The following is a 16,473-nucleotide window of genomic DNA, read 5'->3' as shown; positions in this document are numbered from 1 at the left end:
CTAGACTACCCTCAGTTACCCTCAGCCGCCGGCGCAGGTTCAATCATACCATATTCAACGGGATGTGGACTTCTTAAGGACTCAGGCTATAGATTTTGGTAGATCCTTACCCTTCCTTACCCATATTCTACGGAAGTCCAAGAAGGTAAACCATCGAAAGACTTGAAGATTAAGTAGAACCTCAGTCTTGGAATGTCCTGAAGTATCGATCTAACCTATGAATCAAGGTAGTTGTTGCGGGACCTATATGCATCCATTGTTTGATTTATCATGATTGGCTAGGGCTCTTCTTCAAGTCAATTGCTCTTAGTCTTTATGCTTTCTTATGCTCCCCGCTTCTGCTTTCCTAATTGTCCCTGATATTTTCACTGCTATCTAAGTACATACATAAGTACCGACGTCGATCGCACAGATATCCATATATATTTACGCTGAACCCACATCACCTCCGAGTCTATATTGGAAATATCAGTACATATAATCAAGTATAAGTGAGCTCAGACAATCTGCCATAGCCTGTCACTTTCGTCTCAAGATTGTCAGGAACAGCCCTATCCATAAGTACCAAGCATTGAAGCGCATCGCTCACGACATAACGTGTTCGCACCTAATCGACTGGAAGTATGCAAAGTTGATGCAAAATTTCCTCACAACCTGAAAGACATCCATCTCTCGAAACCTTCAATGAAGATCGCCACAAATTCGACAGGCTGGGAAATGGTATATATGTGACTCGGAGGTGTCTGGTATCAACTGAGCCTTGGTCGCGTCTCGATTTCCCCCTGCAATTGATGCAAACGCTGAGTCGATATTCACGGCACGTATCGGGAACGACTTACCACTGGTACGTATGTGACCGATTATTAACGAGTATGTTGTTTTCGGGGGCGGGAGGATTGATCAGAAGAGTTGATGTGTATGTACATAGTCTACAGTGTAGGCGAACTGTCACAAATTTAAGTGAGGCTGATCAGAATCGACGTTGAACGTTTGAATATAATCGTATTGGACGCTTGTCGGTGCTCGGCGATGTTATATCGCTATCCGATCGCCATTAGACCACAAGCATCGAGCAGAGACTCGGAAATAGAACAATATAAGGATGATAGATATTTGTGAAGATTCCTCCGTTTCCACCATTGTCTTAACTCCCTCCACCACAAATCTTCCCTATAGGGGATAGAGGTCGACTTGGGAAAGATACAAGTTGACCAGATGTTGCTTACTATTGGTATACATGTGCCTAATAGGATTCAGGAGTAATCGGTCCCACCTGGCTTATACTTACGGTCGAAGGAGAAAGAGTTAGGTTTAGTAACATTAATATTAAATAAACGGGAGACGAGTATATACTGACATTCAGGGATTAATATCTGATTGTACCATCTGCTTCAACGACTGGATATGAATCGGCGTAGTTCGACAACAACCACCGAGAAGCACACCAGCCCATATTCTGGAAGGCGTGTATGACTTTGTAAGGGTTCTTGCCCAATGTTCCTCATTGGCCTGATTTTTTTCCACCCAATTTTGTGTCACAGGATCATATATATCTCCTCCATTCGGATAAAGGACCAACCACGGCTTGATTATATTGTTGTCCAGTAAATCGGAGTCGCAGTCTAAGGAACTTTGTGTTTTCTGAAAATTCTGTAGGCTACCCTCGAACTCAGATATGAGTTTTGGGAGATATTCCACCTGTGTACAGTTAATGCCCAGTCCGGAGGGACAAGGATGATTCATTGACTGATGTTCAATGGCAGCAGATACTATGTCTGCTACCTGTATCCTGGAAAATCCATCCTTGGTGGTCTCAGGATAAATTCCATTTGGGAAAACCATGCTAATCCACCACGGCTTGGCTTTATCCGAAATGGAAACCCTTCCTGCACCAACCCGATCATGAAGAAGCCCCATAGCCCGACGGATAGCCCAAATCTCTCGCGTAAGTGGTACCGTCTCAAAAGCGATACAGTCAAGGCTACTCCACATAGCTTCATTTTCGAATAGTATGAGCAATCGCTCAAGATGGAACAGTGTTAATGCGTCAATAGATTCGTTCTTCGCAACTTCATCGTCGCCAAAATTGTTGCCGTTTTCTGCATCCATATGAGTGTATGCTTTCGGTCCGAAGGGCGGCGGATAAAATCCGTCGAATTCCTGAGCTGGCTCGAGACTAGCCCCAAAAGGACCTAGAGAGAGAGCAATCCGTACGTTCCGTACAGGCGTTCCATTTCTAACTTGTTCGTCCCGGAAGATTTCTCTTGCTTTGCTGGCTAGTTGAACAGATTTAAACATGATACACCTAGCATCCGCAGTCGTGTAACCTGCGCGCGCGAACGTTGGGTACGAGCACTGATAACTAGCAAGCAACATTGTATCATCAGAGTACTGCAATTGAGGCCGATGTCGAGGATAATTTACGTGGATGTGGATATAAGTTCCGCACCAGCGCGCAGAAAGGCGAGATGTGCTTCGATGACAAGGTCAGCGTGATCCACTACTGCATTGGTAGACCAGAGAGGTGTGTTGGAAATATCAAGTTGAAACCATTGTTCCAACGTCGTGCCCTACAGAGCAGGAGTGAGCCCCACGGAAAGTTCTGAAAGAATGATCAACCAATTCACAAAACCCCCATCGATAACAACAGGACTGGTAATAAAAATCTTGGATAGAGGATTGTCCATCAAAAGAGCTGGCGCCTTGCAAGCGCTCACGGATCTTTACGACACGTATTGATCGGAAAAAATCTAACAGTTTACATCAGGTGTAGCGATATTGTAGTACGGTCCCAACTTCGAAAGATCAAAGACAAAAAGGAGTTGTACATAGGAACCCACATCTCAATCTCGATAAATTTGCTGCATCCCAATTTCTTCTGTTTGTTGCTCCGCTAGAAGCGAAGATTGCTCCCCACTTATTGCCTCTTTGTTTGACTTCGGTACAGCCTCTTGTCTGCGTTGTTTTGGTAGAAGAATTAAGCCAGCAAAGTATAGAATCGGCAGGATCTGCGTGATCATTTATGAAAAGGTGAGTGACCTACGACATATTCATATTGCTTTGACTTACTAGAATCCAGGTATACCACATATAATCTGCGCCTTCCATGAGATCTCCTCTCCCAACAGCCTTCGGCCATTCTGTTTTATAACCCGTACGTACTTGGAAAAATCCAAGAGCAATCAGAATCAAACCAAAGACGGCATGTAGATAATTCTGTAACGGACGTCCTGGCGAGTTTTTCGGCTTCACCCAATGAATGAAGGCCCCAAGGGCGCACTGAGAAACATATAGCGCAAACAAAATAACGCCCCATTTCTGAAGCATAGTGAATTTAGAATTTTCCCAAAACAACCGAAATACTGACCTTATGTTCGTCGTTGAAATGTTCAATTTCACGACTCTTATTGATTGACTGGACACCGAATATTAGCCCAAGGAAGATGCTGAGCCCAGCTTTTTTGGTTGAATCAGAATGGTATACTCTGTATGGACGCAAGACGACCCACAAACAATAAATTGTAATATCCAATGCGCTGTATACCACGCCGGAGTGAACGTTCTGGCCCATCTGCTAACAAGCGCACCGGCTGGGAGAAAAAGAAGGAATCCAGCAGTGCAGAACACTGCGTGTGCAAAGACTAGCCGCTGGTGGGCATTTAGAGGGAGAGAGTTGGTAGATGTCAGAGACGAGGACGATGGAGATGCTTTCGACGAGGAGGAAGCAGGATTTGTAGAAGGAGTGGAAGTGGACGGTGTAGACAAATCCTCATTAGAGTTCGCAGATATTGGTTTAGACAGATCAAAGTGAGCGTAGCCTGCATCAAGATGGAACTGAAATGGCGCATCCACTGCAGATGATCCTGGATTCTGAGTACCAAATGCCCAGATCAGATTTGTTTTAGCCGAATTATCCCACTTATTGGGAAAGTTGAAAATCAGATCCAGGAGACTTGAGACATGGACGTACTGGAATTGTGAAGCCATACCTATCATTCCCTGAAGACTGCGAAGGATGATATTAGGAACATGGAGTATACTACGCATAGACACAAACATACCGTGCTAAGATCACTTGAAAGAGTTGCTATTCTTGGAGGATTATCGACAACTTCAGGCATAACCCAGGACCGTGCTACACGTTGTGACAATGTGGTACTACCATCAGGATTAGACCACAAAATGACCATAGGATTGTTCGACATCTGCGTGCCAAACCCACTACCGCAAGTAAACTTCGTGAGCTTAACGACGCTGCAATCATCTAAGCTTACACTGCCATCCATCCCGGATCTCTCTTCCCCGTGCTCGAAAGCACGTCTACAAAATGTTTGACAAAAGTAGTAGTAAAAGATTAGCCGCGACTTACACTCCACAGTGTCCCCGGCCAATGTAGCATTGACACACATATACTGGTCCAAAATGTTAAGTTTACTAAGCATCACGTTAGGATGCGAAGGTCTTGCGTACATTCGAACAGGCGTAATCGCCCGTCAGCAGAGTTGCTTGCCTCTGAACGACCTGCGTTTGAGCATGTTCTTTTAAAAAGTTCGGGAATACGACCTTGACGTACCGTTAGATCTTTTCCTTTAGCGAGACTAACTATCAAGAAGGAAGTGAAAACCTGTAAAAGAGCGGAAATCATCGTAACTCAAGGGATACGAGAGAGGAACAGAAGAGGGGAAAACAGGGGAAAACGGTAAACTTGAAGTACTACATCTATTTTTATGTAAGCCACAGGTCAAGCCACTATCTGAGTATCTCGACGACACCCGCAAGACGCGCAGCAAATTCGGGTGGAAATACTACATAAGTAATACATACTGTACATGGTATATACATACATTTGATTGATGCAATTGAACTGGTTGTGAACGATTTTTCACTTGTTTTTAGTTGAAATTGGTTGAAAGGTCCGCAATATCGACGTACATTGGAAGAAGCCAGTCTGGTGTTACAGGTGCTCGACTTGTGCTGCAAGCTTGCGATAAGCCTCGAGTGGGGTCGAGAAGAATATGTAGTCAGTTCCCAATACCCACGACGTACGGACCAAAAGCCCACGGCCATCTCCCCTCCTCTCATGGTGGGAAGATATCACCATAGGTATAAAGGGTGTTTAAATACGAGGAACAGGAAAGATTTTGATGGACCCCAGTATACCCAAGTGTGTAGTAGAAGCTACTGTAACATACGGTTCATGCCATCCCTCGCTTTTTGTTCCTACGTGCATGAGAATCGATAATGACCATCCCGTCGTTCAACGTCAATCTATCCATCAAGGAACTATTCACCGTCGGTGCCGGTACCTGTCTCTGTCCCGCATGGTGGTTGATTTCACTCTCGATTGATAGTAAAAATTCTTCTTTCTTTGCAGCTCCCTTGATTTTCAGCCCCATATGTACGCTCGGCGATGATTCGGAACGCTGAAGTCGGGAATGCGGAAATGTTTGCTGGCGCACTGGTCCCGAGTGCGAGTGCGGCATTTTTGGCAGAGAAGGCAAAGTGCCCATTCGACTTAGCAAAGAAGGGATAACAGAATCTAATTCCCCACCACCTTCCCCACCGCCTTTCTTGACTTTCTTAGTAGGCTGAGAAGAGCTGTCGGAATCGAGAGGCTGTTTCCGGCTGAGCGTCTTCACCTTGGATGTCGGTTTCACTTCATTGCGTGCATAAGGTTGAGCGGGAATGGATACCGTTGATGACGACGGTGGTAGAGTAAGGTTTGCGGAAGCACGGCTAGTTGAGGGAACAGACGGGGCGCTTGCAGTTCTTGATATCGGAGATGGTTTTGAAGACATTTCTGGCCTTTTGGCAGCTATAGACTGAATAAGGTCCGATGTCAGTCAACGAAGCAAACAACGGGGTCCTTTGCGAACCCTGATTAACTCATGTATATCTTCTCCCTGGTCAAGGCTTGGGACGATCCGGCTTAATGATTGTACACTGTGTAAAACTTGAAAAGGTATCACCCAACCGTTATCCGCCACCTGTATGATGTGAGACACGAGAAGAGTAAAAAGAAAATCATCGAGCACTTACGAGCAAAAGTCCCCGAAGCAAAAGCACACATACTTTTTGAGGACTGACTTGAGTGAGATTTGCTTTGGAAAGACACTTCGAACACAAATATATATATTCATAATACACGATTAGAGCAGAGACGTTGTGCGCACTTCGAAAAAGAATGGCGTCAAATTGAGAAGACGAATAACGCTTGGCGGATTTGTTTTGCAGGTATGTAACGCCTCAGCAAAATGTCGTAGGATAATCAGTTGATCTTCGATAGAAATACTTGACAGGACGGTCTTTCCGAGGATAGGTGTATAGAAGTTGAATAAATCTTCTAGATTTCCCTGTCGTTTGCTGATGAAAAGGACACTTAACATATCAAGATAAGGTCGAGTTTTGTTCAAGGAACGTGTCCCATTCTGAGCATCCAGATTCATATGATCGTCGAAGAGCGCACTCTTTGCTCTCTGTAAAACTGATTGCGATAGTGTTGTTCCACGAGGACATGGCGTATCAAGAAATTGCAATTGCATCAAGATATCCTTTAGGATGACTTGGGTATCTGTTTCGCCCAATTTTGGTAGTGCCTACGAATATTCTGTCAATGAGATAAAGATTCTAACAAACACACACACACCGAGATCAACCCATTCACAAGTGTGTCTTCTGCTTCACTCCCAGGAGCCATATAGCGTATGAGCTGTCCCTTCTTCAGTTCACCAATTACGAATGATAGAACCAATGTCCGTAGACTATTCCTCATTTCGAGTTCTTCCGGGTCTGCAAGATCGTCAGGCGGTACAACCTGATCACACAGGACACCTAGTGTCACCCGAGAATCGAATTGCAGGTGATCAACAAGAGCCTTCCTGACCATGGTGACTTCATTTGGATCGTCTGTTTACGTGGTGAATGGAACATGGTAATACCTTGACAATACGTGTAACATACCGCTTTGCAACAATTGAACCAGAACGTCCGCGTTGCGTTTGACCCACTTCTTTTCTAGCCTTGACATTTGTACGAGAGCATTATAACCTGCCATCCTAACCTATGGCATTGTGAGAATAGATTATAAGTTGTAGAAGGAGAAGGAGAATGACCGGCGACATTTGGTCTTCACAAAGATCATAAACCGCATTAATCGCATCCTCTTCAGCTTCTGGAAAGTCTTGGAAGAAATCAGGTATGTTCTTGGCCGCAAATATCTTGAGCGAAACGTTCAATGAACGAGTTGCTTCTACAAGTTGCTTGAGGGCACTCCGACGCTACATGTAAAGGTGTTTTTAAATATCTGGGGAGATATTAGAGTTTGTGCAAACCGAAGTGCTGGTTTTATCTGAAGTCGCTTTGGCCCGCCGCACAAGCACTGGGTTATAGGGTTAACGCAAGGAGATGAAGCGTATCGGTAGGCCGAACCTTGTAGTTCGCGCTCTTCCATGGTTGTAGAGGTGTAGCTCATCGCAAGTACGATAATCACGTGTCAGTGTCATCGCTGGCGCACGGACCTGTTAAGCTCTCCAAGTACAATGTCCAAGTACGCCAACCATCTTTCGCCAAATCTTCCTTCAACCCAAAAGCTCACAAAGTCGCAGAAATCTCGGGCTAGAAGAGAGCCGTCTGGCGTATTCTCGCTGTTCCAGGCACCCCAAATTCAGCAGTTTAAGGAAGCCTTTCAACTGATTGACCACGACAAGGATGGTTGGGTTAACGAAAGCGATCTACGAGAAATTTTCACAAGTCTTGGTAGGCCTCATCTGGGTACTTGCAGTGTATATTGCTCACATTGGTGAGAAGGCATAACCCCTACGCAAACGATGCTCGACGACCTTCTATCATCTAGACCTGGAGATACTTCTTCTATATCATCAGTCGACAAAGGCATCAACTTCACAATGTTCCTCACTATGATGAGCGAAAGGCTCTTCGAATTTGACACTGAACCAGAGCTTCTGGTAGCTTTTGAAAGTTTTGATGAAAACGACAACGGCACGGTTAAAGTGGAGGATATGCGAAGGTGGTTGGCCGAATTGGCAGATCGAATGAGTGAACAAGAGGTAAGTCCGTAAAATTTCCGTCAGAGCCCTTCCTCGCTGAATCCTCCTCATAGATTGACAAGTTTTTGAAAGGACCCTTCACGGACAGACAAGGAAACTTCAACTATCGGGAATGGATCAAAGTTCTTCGCGTCAATGAGGATGGCAATGAAGTCGAAGGACAGACATAACTTCACAGATTGACCTACAAATGTATTCTGAACAGAATTTATGTGACGGTAATTAATCATACTGTAAACTAATTCTTGAGTCTTGACAATGGATTACAAGCAGTCGGGATCGCGCTTGGGCTCAAACCCGACAATCAAATTTTGATACCCCACTCATTCACTTCTCATAAGAGTTTTGCAACTACATATGCATACAGGAACTGATACGAAGTCAAGAAACATAGAAATTACTGAAGATTGGGGCGATTGCGATGCTCATGCGAAATATTCCGGTCTCCTGCTTTGATCTTCCGCGTCCATAAACAGCGCATCAAACTCTGCTGTCGACTGACCAATAACACCAAATGCATCTTGCAATGTATGTCCCAGTGTCTGCAACTCTTGCGTGACGCCTTTCATGGCCATAGCATACGCAAAGAAAAGCAACTGCCTAGAACCTTTAACGTCACGGTTGCGGACCACTTCGAGTCGTCGGATAGCATGAACCTGATAAACATAGTTCAACAGAATTATTGAGTCTAAAGGCCAGAATGCGCACCAGCTGCTGCCGAGATTCCTCAGCAGGCGGGAGATAAGGTGGTAGAGGGGCTTTGAGCCGAAAGGCGGATGCTAACGTTGAAAAGTAGAGAATGATATTTCCAACCATATCCCGCCGCTCTTTGTTGACCGGGATGATAAAGTCTTGTCTGACGTTCTGTTGGAATATATTCCAGATGCGAAGCACTCATTACGAAAAAAGGAGACTTACCGTATACCATTCCTCACGGGTTGTGACGCAGCGCATGCTATGCAGCTTATCAAGAATAGTCTGCAGGCTCGTCAAAATCCCTCGATACATCGCGACGGGGAACGGCCCCTTGAGACGAGGTTCATGTTGCGCTTGGCCAAGAAGGCCCTGCAACTCTATGAGCTTGATTTGCAGATGAAGTTCCCTATATCAGGGAAGTAAGTCACTGGTCCTTTACGCCGCGGCAAACGACTGACATTGCCATGAATGCTTTGATAGAGCTATTCACCCTAGGACGTTCCACAGAAGTGTTAGCGGTAGACGGAGGGGTCTCTGCATCCACATCCCCATCTTCGTCAATGTGTTCCGGAGTGAACGAATTTGACATGACCAGTCTAGTGTATAACCATCCGACATTCAAACAGAATCTAAATCGAACAAGTTTCGCGATCAATACTACCTTAGTCGAAAGGAAAGGAGATAGTGATAACGTACTCGCCAAGTGCCTTTGAAAGCTCCCGCCTGGCTTCAGCAGGCCACCAAAACCTTGACACCAGAGCAGCCCAGACGACACCGATTGTGACCGAAAGCGCACGATGGTAAGCGACCTTGGCAACGGACAAGTCCTTTTCTCGAAGGTTGTAACTGTAGAGGTGTAGACATTAATGGGGATCAGTCACTACTGAAGTGCTAAGTCCTTACCAATACAAACACGTCAAGTTATACGTGAGCAGCACAAAACGCGCGGAGGAGGCATACGCCGGTTTCGATACGAGATAGTAGAAACAGGGGATGGAAAAGAAGAATCCAAAGATTGAGAGGAATATAGCGTTTTCTGAGAATAAAGAGAAGATCCCTGCAGCTACGGCAGCGCCAAACCTGATTAGGGGATCAGAATAAGTCGGATATATAAGCCATGATACGCACAAAGTCCCTAAGATACGGTGTAGACTGAGAAAGTTGGTCTGTGAATGGTGTCCAGTGTCAATGTGGTGACGTGGTAAAAAAAAACTAAGTCCGTACAGCACCAATTGTAGGAGACATTACTACAAAGAACTAGCCACATACATGTTCGTCAGTTTCACAATCTCTAGCTACGAACAAAAGCGCACCGAAATCAAAGCCCAATCTCCATAATACTTTACGAACAACGGCCTCGTATAATCGAAGAACGCAGGAGCAGCAAGTATCGCGGTAGCCATACCAGCTTTCACAGCGAACTTGGTATCTCGTTCGCTCAATCGTTTCCCTAACGACCACAATCTTTGTTTTATCTTTCCAATGAAGGGAAGATTTTTTCTTGAAGGTGTTTGTATCGTGTCCGGGGCATGAGGCGTGACTTTTGGGAAAACGGGGCGGAAGGAACGAGTCTGAGGTGAGATTATGCGGGCTGTGATATCAATACGCGGGTGAGTGAAGAAATGAAATGAAAATACTGTGATTGGACATACAAAGTCGTTTCCGAAGCCCGCTGTCTCTTTTGGAATTGGGTTGAACAGGCCGCTTGCTCCCAGTCCTCCATTTTGACCAACCATTCTTCAATACATCGTAGACTCGGCCCCACCAACGACTCCAGGTCAGCCGTTCAGCTTCAATAGCATAAATTCTCTCCATGGCATCCACAAGCATAGTCATCTCCCTGGCGAATTCTTGCAATGTAAAGATAAAGCTGAGATAACAAACGGAGCTGAGTGAAAGATTTAAAAAGTAAGAAGTGAAAGAGGAACTGACAAGTACACCAAAAAGACATGCTCAGTGCCATCTCCACTACTGAGAAAGACGTTTTCAGATTTCGCCATTGACGTTACAGTATTCGAACGTCCTCGCGCAGAAACGGGGGTAGTAGGCATCGATTCCCCGGATGGGTATTGAGAGTTTGAGATCCGAGCTAGATCACTCTTGCGATAGAGTCTCATCATAGCGTGATTAGAGGTGCTTTCAAAGCGAAGTAGGGCAGCCTCGATTGATTCAATCAATTCATCGAATTCTGAAAGGTGGAACTGGCTGTGGTGTGTGCGACAATGGTTTTGTTGTGAAAGGATGAAAGATTCACGAAGGCGTTTGAGACCGGTGGTACAGGTGCTCTATATGAAAATCCAATCAGAAAATGAAGCCTTGATATAAGAAGCAAGTCACACACGGAAAGAGCTTTCATGGGGGGCCCGAGATCATCCACCAGGTCACCGAACATGACAGCAGCAGCTTTCAGCATGGCCGCCTCCTCGTCATCATCCTCCACCATAGAATCTGCCAATGAGACATCGACTAAAGGGCCCGATTTACTTGACGGCACTCCGTGAGTCTTCTTATTCCTTGCTTTTCGTTCCACTGCACCTGCTTGCGTTAGCTCGAATTGCAGCCTTGTACCACTTCTGAGTCCATTGAGATGTTGTGCCAGTCGGTTCAAACTATCCACCGCGTCCTGGTAAGCCTTTCTTCTCCCGCCATCATTGTCGGGGTCACGTATAGGTGCGTTTCCCCGTGCAAGTTTCGTGAAAGCGCCGCTGGTAGGCGTGCGATAACGTCCCCAGAAAATCCATTCGCTACTCGCTTCTTTGAGATTCTTTTTCAAGCTGGTGAAACTGCTTTGATGAGCCTCTACAGCACGTTGGATACGGCCTTGACTACGCGGATGTAGTGGTTCTTCGAGCAAAAATGTGTCAGTGAGCATTCCGAGGAGCGTAGAGAATGAGTCAAGAGTTTTGGTCATGTTGGATCGGAGAGTATCGGTAGCTGATTGAGGCCAAATCAGGTAGCAAATGAGGTTTGAAACGACCGCACCGCATAAAACGATGAAGACGACTTGTAGTAGTGTGAAAAGTCCTCCTTCCTTGACGAGCCTATTGCGAATACATCAGTGTATGCTGCCCGGGGGACAAATAATTGTACTCACACCACGAAGATGATAATGGCCATCATGCTGCCAGCTACGAGTGGATGAGTAAGACGACATGTTGCAAGATCAATCGCAGATAATCACCTGTGTTGAATTGTGGATTCGCCTAAAGTACAAACGTTCAGTGAAAGCTGGTCAGAAATTGGAAAACAGCTTTTGCACCATATAAACTTTCATCCAAGCAAGGAAACTCATTCCAGCCCCGACCCATACGATGGCCAGTGAATCAGCCAGCCATTCCCATCCAGGTTGCACGTCTAACCACCAAAACATTGACATTGAGGAAAGACAAATGAAAGCCGAGTAGAGAATACCGAAGAGGCAGAAGAAATCCGCTTCAATCATGCCGCCCATCGTCTTGGCAGGATTGAAGTATACAGCACTGACAAAGTATATTATGTACAGCCAAGGCAAAGAAGTTGGGATAACGCACACTGTGGCTACCATATGCCCACTAGGTAGAGGTCTACGCTCGCCTGAGCCGTAGGACACCAAATCGCTCATGAATCCCGAAAGGTATGGATTAAAAGTGAACAAGGACGCAATAAAATATGCAACGGCACATTTGAAGATGTTACGATAGAGTACAGGAACAGTCGGTATTCTTTCGCGTAAAGAATACCATTTAGGCTGGGTTTCGTCTTGAACCGTAGAGGCATATGAAGAGGACTCTTCTGAGTCCAGGCTATGGACTGATTCAGAGTCCGAGTCTGAATCTGTAGGACTTTGTCCACCAAAGAACTCTTCTTCAGCAACGGGCGACTGGATGTCGATGGAAGGATGTGATTCAATCATACTGCTTCTGGGTGTGATATTTCCGCTGGGTATCCTGGTACTGTGGGCCCTGCTTGTTCTCCTGAACGAAGCCGATTGTGGGGTAATCTGACCTTCATTTTCCATCAATTGTCCGAACACTGACCACTCGCGAGGTGTATGATTTCCTGTATTAAGCCGCAGGAGAGCGCTGTTTCGTTTGCGAACCTGAGGAAGATGAGGCGTGGTAGCGCTGCGGCCAAGTGAAGGTCTACTGAAAGGTTCCCCGGAGCTAGGCGCCACCATAAATGAAGTCGACAGTTTAGGTGTCGTTGGTCGTGTGCTTGATGATCCGGTGAGGACTGAAGCAGCTTCTGGTTGAAGACTACTGTCATCAACACTACGTCCAGCCTCTATATCGTGAACAGGGCCATTAGAAGGAGAAGACGATGGAACATAGGGTATCCAGGACGAGCTAGAGCTTATATTTTGGTGGTTCATTCCTATAGCAGGCAGGCAAGACCTGCCGGAGGCATCAAATTAAAGATGGGCAGAGAGAGAGAGATCTATGACCACTAGTTCACGCCTTGAACACGGAGCAGCCTGATTTTGGTAAATGGATGTTGTTAAGCCCTAATATCCGAATAAGCGCCCGATGACGTAGAAAATATTTCACAGAGCAGAGCATCCCTCCAATAATGGTTTGTCAAAAGGTAATAGACTGTGATTCAAGGTCCCTACAGCGCTACAGTGTAATATTGGTACGAAGTCCAAGAGAAGGTAGGTAAGTAAAGGTCACGTATGTGAGTACTCTTAAATACAGTAACAAAGTCCAAATTAGAATACAAACAAGTCCCACTCATGCAAATCACTATTCGATAACGAGCAATTAACTCTAGTGTTACTTAGTTGGGGAACAAGGCCTCAATCTGCGGATCCGTTGCGTTGAAAGGGAACATCAGCGGGGTAGGTCCCGCAACTGTTGTCGCATCCGTGACAGCCTCCGTGGTGCTGTTCACAATGAGCACAAAGACCGTACCCAAAAGACCCTCCTCCTGTGTGGGGAACGTCACATTGTATGAATCCGAGGAAGAGAATTGTTCGAAGATGGTGCCATTGGAAGTAAGGAACGCAACGAATAGTTCGGACAAATCGGAGGCGCTGGTCTCGTTCAAGTCGAACGAGAGCTGGACAGAAGCACCAGGTGCAGCGGTAGTGGGGATACCAATTGGCGGGAAAGCATGAGTAGCCGCGATAGGTGGGTTAGAAGAAGGGCATGTGACGATGAAGTTTGATGCGATGGTGAAAATTTGGTTGGGGGTCAAAGGAACCTCAAAGGCACCACTCCAGGGATTTAAATGCTGGACGGTAGATTGGATCCAGGTTGACTGGCGAGCCTCAGTTGAGAGGATGGAGGAAGCAGCGGGTAGAAGTTCCTGTAGTTCAAGAAATAAATTTAAAAAATTACTCTGCTGTCAAGAAAAAAGTGGAGCAAAGAACAAACCCTGTCTGAGAGAAGCTCAGAAGCTCCGGAATAAGCAGACGCGCCAACCGTTTCGAAGGCTGCACTCATCGCGATGAACGACGCAACATCAACTGAGCCGCTGCTATAGATGCGAAGAGAAATAGCGTTAACAAGCGCACAGAGAAGCGAAGGGATAATCTATACTTACAAATCGTAGGTACATTCTTGGACAATATCCGCACCCATCTCCTCCAAAACACTTTGCAACAAAGTGATGTGAGTCTCTTCATGGGACAAAATCTCGTCGTAGTTCGCCCTGACAGCTGCGGCAAACCCAGCCGCTGCAAAAGCATCGGCGGAGAAGTTGGCTAAGCCTTGAGTGTAGAAGGCGACCTCGAGGTGTTCGAGGGTAAGAGCGTAGTTCAAAACCTCCGCATCGGTGATCGAAGAATAGTCAGAGGAATACGATGAAGACGACGAAGAGGAAGAAGAAGAGTAGTGCGACGCTGAACCGCGCGATTTCCCAACAATATCGATTGTCCGCTTTGACTGTGGGATCGTATAGGCCTTCGTGGAAGAGAAAAATGCCAACGCAGAAAGAAATAGAGCGGATTTCATCATCGTCGTGTCAAAGTGAGAAGTTGAAAAATAGAAAAATAGAAGAAAATGGAAGAAAGATGAGGATAGCTTGGAAGTTTCACGACGGCTTTTATACTTAGATTTCAAACCTAGGACGCCTCAAATGCGTTAAGTAACCAGCTCCTCTTGTTTTTTCCCGAGCCAATGGAACACTTTGACCTGAGCTGGCCTAGCTTGGTCTATACTTAGAATTCAAGGGGGTCTCGCGAAGAAGGCTGTGTTGCGACGAGGCTGCCGACGGTGGTAAAATCATTATTGGCTAAAGACAATAGACATAGAAGACACTGGGGCCGCCGCAAAATTTCCCGCCCGTGAAAAAGAGCGGGAAATTTTTCGCAAAAAAATCCATTTCACAATAAAATATTTTTCCCTTTTTAAGACCTGAAAAGTTCAATCTTTCCCTAGTTAGAAATATTGTCTTTCGCGCTTAGTACAATTTGGCATTTTCCATGTAACATTTCTCATTAATTCCGACCAAAAAAGTCATAATATTTCCAACTGTATCGTTTATCTTTCCCACCCGATATAGATAATCTTTCGCGCTCGGTAATGATAACCTTTCCCCCTTTGGTACGGATAATCTTTCTTGACCCTGTATAGAGGTCCTTTCACGATCGAAATGAGATAACTTTGTCGTTTGTGTAAGTACACATTTCCCTTATGCTCAAAATGATCTTTCACGCAATGAATTTCTCATTTTTTTACGGTCGCGAAAGTCAATGCCCGCTTTTCACAAGCGCCAAGCAGGCGCCCTCACTAAGTGATGTTAGTATCTACTCAAATAATGTAGAACTATGTAGAAGGCGATATTTAAGGATTCTCACTGAACAAATTTGTGGGACAAAATGTTTGGAATTATGTTTACTGTGAGGAAGAGAGAGGAAGACATATCTCTACACAAACATAGTGAACAATCAGTTAACGAGATGTGATATGCGGAATCCCCCTGTCCGACGGATCCATACAGTTTTGATTTTCTTTGGTGCTGGGATACCTTCCATCTGAGCCAGTGATTCAATCAAATCTCGTAGACCATCGCAAGGTACTGGCTCGGACACAAGCTTCACCCTACAATCTCCACAAACTGTATCTTCTTTATTCACGATCGAAGCGTGCCTTTGCTTTCTCATGCAACCAGCACAAAATAAATGCCCACAATGAGTTCTATGTGGAATCAGCATATCGATTACAGAGGGGTGGAGCCACTCACAACCAAGGCTGAAATGCAAGATTAAGACACATGCCACAGGATGTTTCTCCCCTTATCCTCTCTTTGAGGAACCGTAACTGTTCTTGATTATGCTAAGATTAGACAATGAGACAGTATCATTGGGATTCAGGGGATGCAAGTTTACCTGGATTCACCTTCGTGAATCTCCATCCACAATATCTTCAAAAGCAGGAACGGAAGGAGTGGCACCGCACGGGGAAGCGCGCTCCATGGTCACGGGTGAGGATATATCTTCTATGGATAATGGAACATCGTCCAGAGCTGAAGGACCAGTCGTAACCCCAGCAAGGCGACGAGCACGGCGGCCATACTTCCGTGTACATAAGATCTGTGATAGTGTTACGCAGCTGCAATATCATGATTGTAGAGGGGAAGTACTACTCACTGGACGGGTAGTATTCGAATCAAACGGACTCCTCCCTTCAGTTTGAGCTATACTGATATGATCGTCTTGATGAGTTCTCGTAGAGGGCATCTATGATCTGTGGTGAAAGAAGCACTTGGCGATTAGATTGATCAAGCACGT

The 16,473-nt window shown here is 45.6% G+C and overlaps 6 protein-coding genes across 6 annotated transcripts; 1 reads left to right on the top strand and 5 right to left on the bottom strand.

Moving 5' to 3' along the window:
* Positions 1-1,359: 1,359 nt before the first annotated feature.
* Positions 1,360-2,687, bottom strand: C8R40DRAFT_1162005 (Homocysteine S-methyltransferase; the record flags this gene model as incomplete). Its single annotated transcript, XM_046230199.1, has 3 exons — positions 1,360-2,362; positions 2,425-2,570; positions 2,628-2,687. The coding sequence occupies 3 exons, from the start codon at positions 2,685-2,687 to the stop codon at positions 1,360-1,362; spliced, it is 1,209 nt and encodes a 402-aa protein (XP_046083892.1).
* Positions 2,688-2,843: 156 nt separating this feature from the next.
* On the bottom strand, positions 2,844-4,409 carry C8R40DRAFT_1051591 (uncharacterized protein; the record flags this gene model as incomplete). Its single annotated transcript, XM_046224715.1, has 8 exons — positions 2,844-3,008; positions 3,070-3,318; positions 3,368-3,456; positions 3,510-3,918; positions 3,971-4,006; positions 4,062-4,221; positions 4,275-4,320; positions 4,370-4,409. 8 exons carry the CDS (start codon positions 4,407-4,409, stop codon positions 2,844-2,846), a joined length of 1,194 nt encoding a protein of 397 aa, XP_046083891.1.
* Positions 4,410-5,974: 1,565 nt separating this feature from the next.
* On the bottom strand, positions 5,975-7,439 carry C8R40DRAFT_420235 (uncharacterized protein). Its single transcript, XM_046235018.1, has 5 exons — positions 7,113-7,439; positions 6,961-7,060; positions 6,647-6,906; positions 6,040-6,596; positions 5,975-5,987 (listed from the first exon to the last, which is right to left on the bottom strand). Exons 1-4 carry the CDS (start codon positions 7,119-7,121, stop codon positions 6,150-6,152), a joined length of 816 nt encoding a protein of 271 aa, XP_046083890.1. The 5' UTR covers positions 7,122-7,439; the 3' UTR covers positions 5,975-5,987; positions 6,040-6,149.
* A 99-nt stretch (positions 7,440-7,538) lies between these two features.
* C8R40DRAFT_1162003 (EF-hand) lies at positions 7,539-8,236 on the top strand (the record flags this gene model as incomplete). Its single annotated transcript, XM_046230198.1, has 3 exons — positions 7,539-7,755; positions 7,807-8,066; positions 8,120-8,236. The coding sequence occupies 3 exons, from the start codon at positions 7,539-7,541 to the stop codon at positions 8,234-8,236; spliced, it is 594 nt and encodes a 197-aa protein (XP_046083889.1).
* A 255-nt stretch (positions 8,237-8,491) lies between these two features.
* C8R40DRAFT_1051580 (Fusaric acid resistance protein-like-domain-containing protein) lies at positions 8,492-12,654 on the bottom strand (the record flags this gene model as incomplete). Its single annotated transcript, XM_046224714.1, has 16 exons — positions 8,492-8,722; positions 8,775-8,930; positions 8,985-9,168; positions 9,221-9,391; positions 9,459-9,608; positions 9,666-9,842; positions 9,891-9,928; positions 9,987-10,019; positions 10,076-10,353; positions 10,496-10,632; positions 10,695-11,047; positions 11,104-11,803; positions 11,857-11,890; positions 11,944-11,965; positions 12,022-12,241; positions 12,293-12,654. The coding sequence occupies 16 exons, from the start codon at positions 12,652-12,654 to the stop codon at positions 8,492-8,494; spliced, it is 3,246 nt and encodes a 1,081-aa protein (XP_046083888.1).
* Positions 12,655-13,517: 863 nt separating this feature from the next.
* C8R40DRAFT_1162001 (ferritin-like domain-containing protein) lies at positions 13,518-14,698 on the bottom strand (the record flags this gene model as incomplete). The annotated part of the gene is made up of 3 exons (XM_046230197.1): positions 13,518-14,048; positions 14,117-14,216; positions 14,286-14,698. The coding sequence occupies 3 exons, from the start codon at positions 14,696-14,698 to the stop codon at positions 13,518-13,520; spliced, it is 1,044 nt and encodes a 347-aa protein (XP_046083887.1).
* Positions 14,699-16,473: the final 1,775 nt, after the last annotated feature.

Source organism: Lentinula edodes (assembly GCF_021015755.1).
Source record: "Lentinula edodes strain Le(Bin) 0899 ss11 chromosome Unknown C8R40scaffold_29, whole genome shotgun sequence".
Taxonomy (NCBI): domain Eukaryota; kingdom Fungi; phylum Basidiomycota; class Agaricomycetes; order Agaricales; family Omphalotaceae; genus Lentinula; species Lentinula edodes.
This window is presented reverse-complemented; position numbering and strand designations above follow the sequence as displayed.